This window comes from Rhinolophus hipposideros, assembly GCF_964194185.1.
Source record: "Rhinolophus hipposideros genome assembly, chromosome: 3".
NCBI classification, from domain to species: Eukaryota; Metazoa; Chordata; class Mammalia; order Chiroptera; family Rhinolophidae; genus Rhinolophus; species Rhinolophus hipposideros.
In genome coordinates, this window is record NC_138049.1 from 19,416,667 (window position 1) to 19,429,631 (window position 12,965).

Here is a 12,965-nt window from a genome sequence, read left to right on the forward strand (position 1 = left end):
ACTTTGATCTCCCTCAATTAGATTATTTTTAACATTTGATCATTTGTACACAGATATCAAAATTAAGAAAAGGAAAGGAAATCTTTAACAAAAGTTTAGGGTAAATATCTTTTAGTATATGTGCTGCCGAAGCGAGCACTAGGGTAAATATCTTAAAATAAAAAGATTCTATATCAAAGAAGGATAGATAGATAGATAGATAGATAGATAGATAGATAGATAGATAGATAGATAGATGATAGATAGATGATAGATAGATATTCACTTTCACCTTACTCAATTTTTCCCTGTTACATTTCAATGGGTAGCTGAGGCAAACACACCAAATTAGATTTCCACCCTATAGATGACAAGATAGAACAAAGGACCGATGATTTCAAAAAAATAGCAGAGAAAGACTAATTTTGAGCAAACATGTATTTTAAATCTATTCCATTTCATTACTTGTTTTATTATTTAGGTTCTGCAATAGTCATTTAAAATATCAACCTCTGCATTGTCAAAAGTTTAATGCAAAACACTTATGGTTTCACTTATGGTTTCACTTTCTAACTTATTATAAATAAAGGAGTCATCCCAAAGTTTAATCTATAAAGAAGACCAAAAACGGCGATGTGTTGCAATGGAGTATTCCATCCATAAGAATGTATTTTTTATATCTTTATTTCTAACAAGATCACTAAAGAGATCTACCCTGCAGATATAAGAAAATAATCAGTTCAATAACAACTGAAGAGAGCCTAGAACCTTGTGGAATTTGAAATCATGTACCCATTGGTTTTCTATTTTTATTAAAATAACATGCCCTGAAGAATTTATTTTTTTAAATGCTATTTTCCTAAAGCCTTTGCAATGGTCAGAAGGCAGGAAAGAATTCTGTCTAAATGGACCAGAATTCCTATTTAAATCTGCAATCTACTTGTTTTAAAGTTTGCTGACTACTCAAAGGTTTGTTTGTGTTTTCTCTTTCAATTGTCACCTGATTTCGACCACCATAATTAGCTGAGACCCTTTGTAGCAAGACAATGAGATACAAACTAGCAAAATAGGAGACTATTAGTGACAGAGAAAGAAAGAGGATTGAGTGAGAGTCACAAAGTATCTTTGCAAAGCCACAATACTGCAATTGCTGTGCCAATGCATGGGGTTTTAATTCATGTCCCTGAAAGGTATTTTAATTTTCTGTTGAGACTACATGTTCTATAAATAAAAGAGAAAAGTAATAGCCAAAGAAGAGAATTATAGCACACCGATCTCCTATTATATTTGGTGTAGAAACCAAATTTACAAGGAAAATATGGGCTGCTCCAGTCATTTCACTTTAAATGCACTCCATAGGGACGTGCATTTACCACCTCATTCATATAGATTTAGGAAGGAAAACATTAAGTGGGAAAGAGTAATTCCAAAGGAAAGAAAAACATTTTTTTTTTCATTCTAACCAGCCGAAAAGTTTTCCCATAGAGACAATATTCAAGTGTGAAATCCACTTGAATATTGTGGAAAAACACATCTTTTTTTTTTTCTCAAAAAGCTTACTCCTATATGACCAGTACACGCATATATACATTGAACAAGATAGAGATATCTGAACTCATCGAGAAAAAGAGGTCACCCTGGAAGTAAACTCCAATTATGGAAAAGTACATGACCACATGCAACGTCAAATTATGCACTGACACTTCTCCAGGACAAGACTGCATTGAAACAAAAACCTCTTCACTTCACATTCCACCCCCACAAAACAATAAGCGTCCGATTCTCCCCTTTGTCAGCTCTGAAGGATGTATTTTCAAACATAAACTATCTGGTTAGCCAAGACTATCATCAAATACAACATGGAATAATCTCTATCATTATTCTATAGCACACAGGAAACTTTCTTTACACAACAGTAGACAGTCAACGTGTAAGAAGCTGCTTTGAAAATACGGGGAGGTAAAGTGAAGCACATTTGTCACAACAAAGTGATGGTTCCTTGAGTGCTTTTTCCAAATAAGCCAATATCTGGCAAATTATCGCCTTCTGAAGAAAAGAGTGCAGCAGACAGCATTGGTCTCCACTATTTAGAGTCCACAATAGATGTGGCGTCAGGAAGAATAGGCTGGTCTGTTCCTGTCACCAGCCAGGCCCTGCCTTCAGCAGCTTTGTTACTTAACAAGTTGGGCTCAGTAAGTGACTGAGACAGCCTTGTCTCTGTGGATGTCCTCTTTCCAAAACCTCACAGGCGAGGAGTCACGCAAGATGACAAACTTACCTGGCAATTGCTTATAAGCCCGGCAAGCTCCTTGCCCTGGCAAATCAAATCGGCACTTTTTCCAACGAAATGCAGTGGCTGCCGGGCTGCTCATCACCTACACTTGCTTGAATGACGAGGAAAAAGATACAGAGGAAGTGGACAACAAAAGCAGCTTTCGAACTGCACACTGGGATGTCCTGTGTTAGGGTGGCTTTTCTTTTTCCCATGAGAGGATCTGACTAAACTTAACCCAAGCTCCTCTAAATACCAGACAGGAAGTTACGCTTAACAGTTAGTGAAAACTCCTTAGGTCTTTTGGAGTGTTGTTTTTTGTATAATTTTTTTGTTTTGTTTTGTTTTAGTTTTGTTTTTCTTAATTGTCATAACTAAGAGCCTCTGACTATTTCTGATCTACTACAAAGAGATGACAACTTTGCTTCCTGTTTTGACAGCATCAGCTGGTAAGGGACACCTCCACCCACCTCTCTCCCCACTAGGTATATAAATAGAGGCTTTTGGCCCTGGCTGTACAACTGGGCTGAAGAGTTTGGTTACATATTAACTATACTTCAAAGAATAAATTGGACTGGTTATTTCACTTTAGTATGCATGTATATCTTGGGGAAATGAAACTCAAGAGGATTTCTTCTTAATTCCTTAGAAATTGCTACAGTGGAAAAAATTGACTTAATCACACAGAATTCTAAGGTAGGTAACAATTTTGGTTCATATTTTCAGACTATTTTGCTCTCGCTTATACACATGTAATCTATATACCTATAACAAGCAAGAAAAAGCACTACCCATGTTACCTCACCTGTTCTTTTTCTCGCCTTCTTTGAAATAGAAACTTCCTACTTATCAGCCAACATTTTCAAAGAATATGTACCTTTATCAGGAAACTGTTTAAATTAAAAAACATCTCCTTTCCTGCTACTGACTAAGGTATAGAAAAGAGAAACAGTGAGTAGCTGGCCCACTCTCCTCCTCTTTATCTCTGTATTTTTCCAAGATTAGAAACTGCATGACTCTGGCAAAATACTCCAAGGCTCAATCTCCAAATCTGTAAAATGGGAGTAGTGACCTCACCTGTAGTCTTGTGACGTAAGAGAGGAGTACAGTAATACAGATTATGTCACATAATCAAAGCCCAATTAATTTTTTGGTAACAGCTTTATTGATGTATAATTCACATTGTATGCAGTTAACCCATTTAGAGGCCATAATTAAATGATTATTCATATGGTCACAGAGTTGTGCATCCATCATTTCAATCACTTTTAGAACATTTTCATCACCCCAAAAACCAGTCACGCTCCAGTTCCTTCTCTCACCCCGCCCCCCCAACCTCAAGCAAACCACAAAAATCTACTTTTTGCCTCTTCTGGGCATTTCATAGAAATAAAATTATAAAATATATGGTCTTTTTTGACTGGCTTCTTTTACTTAACGTAATGTTTTCAAGGTTCATCCATGTTGTAGCATGTGTCCGTATTTCAGTTCTTTCCTTGGCTGAATAATATTCTGTTGTATGAACATCTAGTATTTTATTTATTCATTCATTGGTTGACGGGTATTTGGATTGTTTCTACTTTTGGGTTATGAATAATGCTTCCATGAGCACTCGTGCACAAGTTTTTATGTTGACATATGTTTTCACTTCTCTTGGGTATATACTACCAGGAGTGGAATTGCTGGGTCATATAGTAGTAACTTTATGGTGAATATTCAGAAGAATTGCCAGACAGTTTTCCAAATTGGCTGTTCCCCCTAGCAGTGCATGAAGGTTCCAACTTCTCCACATCCACAGCCACACTTACCATCTCTCTTTTTTATTATGGTAACCAACCTACTAGATATAAAGTGGCATCTCATTGTGGTTTGAGTTGCAGTTCCTTGATGGTTATCAAAGGCCAATTTTTGCCAGTAGCCCCAAAATGTCTGCATTTTTATAGGCAGGGCTAAAGACTCCTACTTTGAGTATTGAGAACAACAAGCAAGGCATGAAGACCACTTGATCAGAATGGATACTGGCTACAGTGCGAAAGCAAGACCTGGAAGTTGTAGAGCTTTAATAGTGGCTATTTTCAACCAGGTATAAGAGAATGTCGACATTTGGTATAGTCGTATAGATTCATAACAGCTAAATATTGCTGGCCTTCTGGTAAGAAGCTGCTAAAGCAGTTGTCACTTCTTGCTCTACCAAAGTGCTGCTTAAAAAACTTATAAAATGATGAGACTCCCAATGGAAGTATGACATTTCAATCGTTTCTAACCAGTTCATCTCCCCTGTCTTTCTGTATGTGTCTTCTTCTTAAATAGAGGCAGGCCCAATTAAAGCAGCCTTTTGTAAGTGAATAGCCTCATTATTTACAGGAAGCAATTTTAGACCCGATGGATCTAAAGATTGAAGAGCTCACAAATTTTGAAAGTAGCCAAGAGAGACAACAAATCAGGACCTAGACATTAGCAATATTTTCCCCTACCCTCTTAAAAATGTGATATTGGAAGAAGGGTAGTACCTATTCTAATTCAAGGGCTAAACCGATCAAACTCAAAACATCTAATCTAATTCAGAGGGGTAATCATTTTTTTCAGACTACACGATGCTTGAACAAATTCATATACAATATTATCTCCTTCCTAAAATACCTTATTTTAGGATTCTAATTTTTTAATCCCTAAAAGCACTAAACAGAATAAAAGCTACATAAAGCATAATAAAAAAAACACAAAAACACTACAAGCTATAATATATAATATATGTTATATTATACAAGCTATAATATACAATATACAAGCAATAATACATATATACTATATATATATATATATATATATATATATATATATATATATATATATATATAATATCTTTTTTCCTTCTTCCAATATGAGGCCTCAGGCCTTGCAACATGTACTAATGATATGATTCACCCATCTTCTAAGAAATTTTCCACGTCCCCAGGCTGCTCCGTGTAATCCATTGTTTTCATTATTTCTTGGCTTACAGCTGACTATGAGACTGACCGCTGAACTTTCCTGTGTCAAATAGAACTTTCCGTTGTGGGAAATCTCTAAAACATTCATATTAAGCTAAGTGGAAATGTCATCCTAGTTCAGGAGCAAATACGGTCTGTATCAACCAGTATAGCTTCTACACTAGATTCTACTTAGAAAAGGCAAACCGCTGAACACACAGACAAGTACCAAAGCTTCCTTGGAGTTTCAGTAAATACCTGACCGGGAAGAAACTCAGAAGCAACGGTGAATTTATCAAAGTTATCTGAAGGTTCTTCTAAGAAGATCTGATAGAAGGGCACTTTTTAAACACTGCTCTGTAGCGTCGGGACCCATTCTCCATCCACAGACCCCTTCTTCTGCTAGATTCCACGGCGGGCCTCATTTCCAGTTCTTGTGAAATCAACAGACCATTTATATTGCAAGGATCTGTCTAGGGTATGCACGTTCTTATTCAATCTGATGTTGACAGCAGTAATCAAATGTTGTGCATACCACTAGCTCTATTATAGCTCAACAGTAACTGGCTGCCAGCCTCAGTCTGCTCTTATCAAAAAGGAAAGAAAGCTTGGACTTCAGAGAGAATTTCAGAACAAATCAGCTGACAGGACAGGAGGTGGTGTAGAAGTGAGAGAGCGAAGCAAAGTCACTTGGAAGCTGATCCTCTCCAACAGGGAGACACACACAGCCCAGCAGCATCAGCACAGCCACGAATTGTCTTCCTTCCTTGTTCTCTGCAAATCCTCTAGGCTTTGAGCATCTTTTTAGAACTGTCAGTCCTAACTAATGAACCTACCTATAACCCAGCTGAGCAACAGACAAAAGCTAGAGACAAACACCCTCCAGCCCCAGGGAGACCAAGTACAAGGGAACACTGGAGTTATAGCACTTCCTGTGACCTCTCCAGACACGACTGGTTTCATTTTGTAACTCCTCTGTCTGCACTTAAGCTAGAATCAAACATTTTCCTCAGATCAGAAAAATATTAAATTCATCTTATGATTAACAAAAAAAAAAAAAAGGTCAGCTTTAAAAAAAAATGGAGAGGGAGAGGTGGAAAACTTTGAGATTTTACTGGATTTGCATTTTTAGACTTTGAATTCTCCAAGAAAACCACACTCCTGCTAACAGATATTCTCTATTTAAAAGCAGCATAGCTGATGCCATTTCCTGGTATAACAAAGCAACTTTCTTTCTCATTTTTTTAAAACTTGAAATAATTTTAGATTTACCAAAAAACTTGTAAAAGTGGTACACATAGTTCTCCTATTCCCTTTACCCACCCAGCTTCCCCAAATGTCACCATCGTAACATAGGCAGAAAATTAGCACTGATGCAATACTATGAACTACTCTACAGATCTTATTCAAATTTCTCCAATCGCCCCCTCTTTTCTGCAACATGATACAATCCAAGATCCTGCATAAAAGCAACATTTGAAAAATCCAGGATACATCCGTTCTAATAAATCATGCATTATCTAATGAACATTTCTGAGTCCCCCAAAAGTTCTGTTTCCCTTTATGCTGATGAGGTAGTGTCATCATTAATCACTGACTCTTCCAGGCTAGAAATGTTCTCTCCCTCCATAATTATCTTCATAGCTAATCTGTCAGTCTTGTCACCTTATCTTGTAAACATAGCTCAAATAGTTTCACAATCCCTTGTCCAAAATCCTCGGGTCACATGTGTTCCTGAATCAGAACTTTTCCCATCTGAGAAAAGTTACACAGCACATCAGCACATAGGACATATATTACATTTGGAAAAAAAAAACAAAACAGTGAGACCCAGAGAAATGTCCCCTAATTAAACACATTAATACATCTGCAGCACATATGTGTATTTTATGAATGGTGAGTGGGATAAATAACGATTTTAAGAGCATCCCAGCAGTTCAGGTCAGATGCTGCCAACAAATGAGTTCAGGCCAAACTCAGGTTTACTGTCCACTGAATTACGAAGAAAATACCTTTTGGTTTCCAGAGCTCTCTTCGGCTACTATAACTGCAAGTGTGTGGTCCTGGACCTGGACCTGTGACATCCAGGGCCTCATCAGTCTCTTGCCCTTCTTCACCATGTCCTCTTTCACTCCTTCTCCTGGCAAAGTAACCTCTGCCTCCAGGCTCTCTCCACTCCAATCCAACACCACCCCACCTCCACGAACCCCCAGAATGACCTTTCTAAAACACCTACAACTAACTCCCTGGCTTCAAAATGCTTACAGATTTCCCAAGGATGGATGAGGGAGTCTAATCTTCGTGAGGTGTACACTGCTCTCCACCATCTGAGCCAGCTCCCCTGACGGTACAGCCCATCTATACACAGCATGACACCCAAGGAGAATACAAAAATGGAAAAGGCATTGTCTCTACCATCAATATGACCACAATCTAATTCCTTCTCTTTAATATTTTCATCAAAGGAATTATGTTTTGGAATACAACTTCTCCAATAGTCAAAGAACATGTCAGGATTTTTAATCCCTTTTTTTCTCACTAGGAAATTCTACATTCGTTCTTGACCACATTAACTAACATTACCACCTAACAAAATCCCACATGTTGATTTAAAAAGCATTTTTCACATGATTTTAACAACACATGTCTAAAAATACTCACTATGCTAGGGTTGGTATGGTGAAAACAATTACGAAAAGCAAAAGCCAGGAAAACTTTTCCAAAAACAAGCAAACCCAAAAAAGTAACATCAAGGATGGTATTTAATGGGCTGAGTGATTTCTCATGAGATTGTTTTTCCCAAGCACGAAGATATAAATAAAATCTGAAATCATGCCTTTGTTTCCATATTAGTATATTAATGGAACTGAATGACATTATAATCAACAAAACCATGTTAGAGAGAGTTAAACAAAAATTGCCTCCCCCAAGAAGAGTCGAGAATTTATCCCGAACCACGCACAGGCTGACCTCACACGCAGACTTGAAGGAACATGCCAACGGAAGAGGAATGAAATCATATTTTAAGTATTATTGGTTTTATTTTCTAATGTGTGAACAAAACACCTACTTGGAATGATGAATTGAAAGAAAAATTCCTACAAGTTGTATTTAAGGATCAAATTATAACCATTCTTACAATTATCTCGGGAAAAATGCATACAAGTAGTGAGAATAAGAGGTGAAAGACAGTATCACCATGTCTCTTAATGAGAGGGGCAGAAAGAGGTTGCAGACACACAGACACCAAGAGAGGAGAGGGGGGCTCTGAGCAGGAAACTTGGGGTTCCCTCCCACCGTGACCCTCCTCTGTGTGGGGTCTGGAAGCGAGGGGCGTGGGGGGCGTAAGGGTGTGTCAGGGGTTCTCACAGGCCGAGTTGCTTCCAAACAGACTACCAACTGCCCGGACCCAACAGAGGTGAGGCAGCCGGTGGGTGATGCCACTTTGTAGATTCCAGGCCCCTATCTGCCAGGGCTCTGAAAGGACCTGCAGTGCCTGCTGCTTACAGTAGGGCACCCTGGGACAGCCTCTCCAGCTGCAAACATCTCCTTCGAACAGAAGGATGGAAGGTCATTGCCAGGGTTCTTCCGGGAGCAGGAATACTTATTTACATATTAAAAGAGATATTAAAAGAAATAAATAAAACACAAATGCTTTAAAAAGAAAGAGGAATTTTAAAACATTATTAAAAAGGAAAGGAAAAAGGGGGTGATTTTTCTGAATCTTCTACATGTTCTGTTTTTATCAATAAGGTGAAAACTAAACATCTTTTCTCCTTTTCCTTTGTATTGCCATCCCTTAGCGCACTGCCTGGCACATCGTAAGGACTCCATAAATGAACATTTACTGAAAGAAGAGAGATGAGCAGATGGGGATGACACAGAGCAGAAGCAGCAGCCGACCAGGACGGTGAGAAGAAGCCCCGCCAGCTCTCACACCCAAAGAGCACAGTGCATGAGACCCCCACCCTGAAGTAGAAGGGAGCTGGCATGGTCCATGACGAGGGCAAAGTGGAAAACAGCTCTGTGGCAAACTCAACAATCTCCCTGCTGCAGAAAGGGACTCCACAGGGGACAGACAGCTGTGCCAGGCGAGAAGGGCACTTGCGGGTTTACCAAAAGACTAATTTGGAAATAAAAGTACTGTGCAATTAGCGGCAGCAGCCTCAGCATTCTGCTGAACTATGGAGCCAAGGTCAGCAAGTGAGTTTTCTTGAAGTGCAACTGCTGGCCTCATAAGGAAAACTTCTCTACTTTCTAGAGGGTTCTAGAACCCTCAAGTTTCACGGGAAGGTGTGAAGAGAAGCATGGGGGTTATTCTTTGTTAGCAGTGAAAACATCTAGTGGGAGAAATGACCTAAGTGTCCCATAGGGCACATGGCTTGTGGATCAGGGTATTTTACTCATGACACTTTGTCCCTTGGTCGCCTGCAGTGACAATCTCAATTCAATGTCTTTCCAATGGAGTTCTTATGCCCTTAGGCAAATCTGAGGATGGCCTTCTAGAAGACAGGAGTGATAACCAGGGTGAATCATCTGTATATTCAGCCTGCAGCAGAGAACACGCACAGATAGCCCTGTCTGACCACCCACATCCCCTGTGTCATATCTCTCCACTTGAGAACGAGGCATAATCATCTACTTGTAGCAACTTAGGGCTGAAAGTGGGGAGAAAATGAAGGATCCAGGTAAGAATTACCCAGAATAGATGCCGAAGAACTGACCAGCAGGCTTGTAAATCAGTTATGGGATTTCTAAGATGATACAGTTTCCAAGAGGTAACCAGGTGAGGAACAGAGAATGCAAGTCAAGGGCATCACTAAAGAATTTATTAGCCATGGGACTCAGCAACAAGGTTCAAGGTTCCCGGGCTCAAGGCCCTGGGAGGAGCACTTGAGAGAGCCTGTCTGCTAAGTGGTTTGTTTACTGAGCGCCTACTCTGTTCCACAAATTGCAGTAAAGAGAACCAGTTCCCAGGCCGGGCAAAGTGACGCAACAGCCAGTGCTATAGAAGGGAGTGTTGTGACACTTGCTATCACTGCTTCGGGGACCAGGTTGAAGCACTGAGACAGGCCGGAGCCTGAAAAGAGAAGCACAGAGAGAGAAGAGGGTGGGAGCAAACATGATACAAGGAATGTACAACTAGCCTACTATTAAAATCCTCTGAGAAGTCACAAAGAACAGGGAAGAAGATGGGAGAGTGGCACTTGGAAACAATACCAGAAGGTCCAACAAAAGAGAAAACAGTGACCCAGAAATCAGAGAAAAGCAAAGTCAGGCCCTCTTATTCCAGGGGGGTGCCTGATAGAGCCATCCCAGAGTTGGCAGGTCTGGACCATTTACGTGCTGTTTCACACAAATCGCCCCTTTCCATAAAAGTCTCTCCTCCAGAGAATTTCCATGAGTAAATTGGTCTACCTATGAAAGTATAAATAAAGCAAATACAACAAACTTGGTTTTAAATTAGGAGTTTGGACTAAAATAACTTCCCGGCGGTTGCCAATTCAGGAGAGTGCTGGAACTCCCAGTGTTCCTATTGGAACATCAGTATGTAATTTGGTCGTAAAAGCTGACCAACTTTCGGGACCTCTGAACCTGAAAGTTCTTGCACATTTATTTTCATTGGTGCCTGCAAAATACTTACAAGTTAAGCTCTGTCAATACCTCAGTTCTTATTTGAAAAATGAGGTAACTGAGGTTTGTTCACACAGAGTGAAACACCAAATTCATGCTGTGGGTGTTCTTCATGTCAGGACCAGCTCCCAGCTCCCAAACCAACAGCCTTCCCTTCCACCCTCTCATGGGACTTCCAGAGCAGCTCCCTGACTTTCAGAGCTCTGAAGCCTAGAGATCTGAAAGTTATTTTTTCTGAAAGTAAATGATACTGTACAATACTTCCTCTCTTCCTCAGAGTCATAGCCAAAAATCAGGTGACACCAAGAGGAAACGCACGTTCCTCAACAGCAATAAGATTCCAGGTGTCAGGTAGCAGCAGCAGCTGCTGAAAGCTGGTCCCACCCCCACCGCAGGCCCCAACTGGCACAAACACAAGCCTGAGAACCTGAGGCCTCTCAGATGAGGCTTTCAGCAACAGAACGAAAAAAGAACCCCACACTGCCACTCCTGAGGGCATTAAAATCATAGCCCTGAAGGAACAAGGTGGTTCCTCTTCACCGGAGTTACTAACCTGACCCACTCCGCACCGGAAAGAGGGGGCAGGAAAAGGAAACGAAACCAAGTGACTCTAGGCTGTGAATTTCATACGCAAGAATAGCCAGCAACAGGTGCAGTGTTCCGGTGAAATGACAACCCCCCAAATGTCTTTTGCCTCCACAGCACACAACCCAAGCACAGAAACCCAACACTAGCAATGACATCAGAAGTTCAAATCATCGTGTTCTCACCAGCAGCAATTGTGAAAAAAATAAAATAATGAGCCAATGGACCAAATAATATTTTACTGCTGACACATGACTTCTTTCACATAGTCCTCTCCTAAAACAGTTTACTCTAAAATAATGCAAATGTTGGTCATTAAATATATATATACATATATATACATATATATGCCTATATATATGTATATATATGTATATATATATTAATGCCTATTGACTAGCATAGTGGCTGGCACAGAGAAGGCGGAAATAAACATTTACTGAATGAATGAATGAATGAAACAAAAAAAATGTTGTCTTCGCAAATAGTAATAACGAAAGTTTTACCTTCCAGGTCATGTATGAGTGTATTGTTTCCCATGTCTCCAAAAAGAGAACAAAAGGTTGGAGTCAGAAGCCACAGCACGACATACCGCCAATGAACATTTCAGAATGTGCCAATTACCCATCCTCTGGCTGAAGCCCTTTGGCTTCTATGCAGGGAATTCTCACTTGGAGAAGACCAAATGGGAAAAACAATCATAATCATTTGAGCGATCTACCTTCCTTTCAATATGCCATTTTAGATTTTTGTTTCTTTCAATATGCCATTTTATATAACATTCTCCACGTGCCATTACTATAGAGTTTACAAAATAAATTTTGTTGTATAATCTTTTCAACATGACAAAAATAATCCACTGATTATATCTTATAGAAAAATGTCTTGTGCTATATGTGACATGTGTAAGAAAAATATAAGTGTGGCTAAGATGGAGTTGAAATGAAACCATTTATGAGCTATAAAAACTGACAGAAGGAGTGGGGGGAAATGGCAATAAAATTGAGCTCAGAGATGAAGAATGTCTGTTATATGAATATTGTGTTAAAAAGAACATTATCAGTGTGAGAACATTACTAATTCATATAAGATAAAGGGTTTAAATAATGATACTAATTATAAGAATAAGGTTTCAGAGCACAGATAAGAATATATCATCAAAATTACCAGAAGATGTCAGAGAACTGAGAAGTACAAATAAAAATATAGTATAATAAATAATTTTACAAAATTACAGTGAAGAATAATTCAATGTAATGATACTCTTCATTCAATTTTCTTTAAATTCATGAATTTCTCTTTTGTTTATAACAGTATTAAGTATTCCCAGTAGAATTTCTCTCATCCCTACGTATGTATGCAATTTAAAAAATCCTTAGGTTTTTCAAGTCATTCCTTCCAAGATCCAAGTAACTCTCACTTTCTTTTACCTCAAGGTAATACCCAAAGATCTTGAATAAAATCCTTAGCTGAGAATTAAGTACCTAGTTAAGAATTCGCTGAAACTTCAAGGAATAAACTGGAAT

At 39.1% G+C, this 12,965-nt stretch overlaps 1 protein-coding gene across 3 annotated transcripts in view; it reads right to left on the reverse strand.

Annotated features, from left to right (window-relative positions):
* The window catches only part of UTRN (utrophin), a 461,045-nt gene that overhangs the window by 405,853 nt on the left and 42,227 nt on the right, over window positions 1-12,965 (reverse strand). Inside the window, exon 1 of one of the 3 annotated variants that reach the window (XM_081037225.1) lies at window positions 2,258-2,681. The exons of the other annotated variants lie outside the window; for them this stretch is intronic. Coding sequence (XP_080893351.1) covers window positions 2,258-2,351 — 94 coding nt within the window. The 5' untranslated portion in view covers window positions 2,352-2,681. Of the gene's footprint in view, window positions 1-2,257; window positions 2,682-12,965 lie in introns of those variants that run through there. 3 annotated transcript variants of the gene reach the window in all.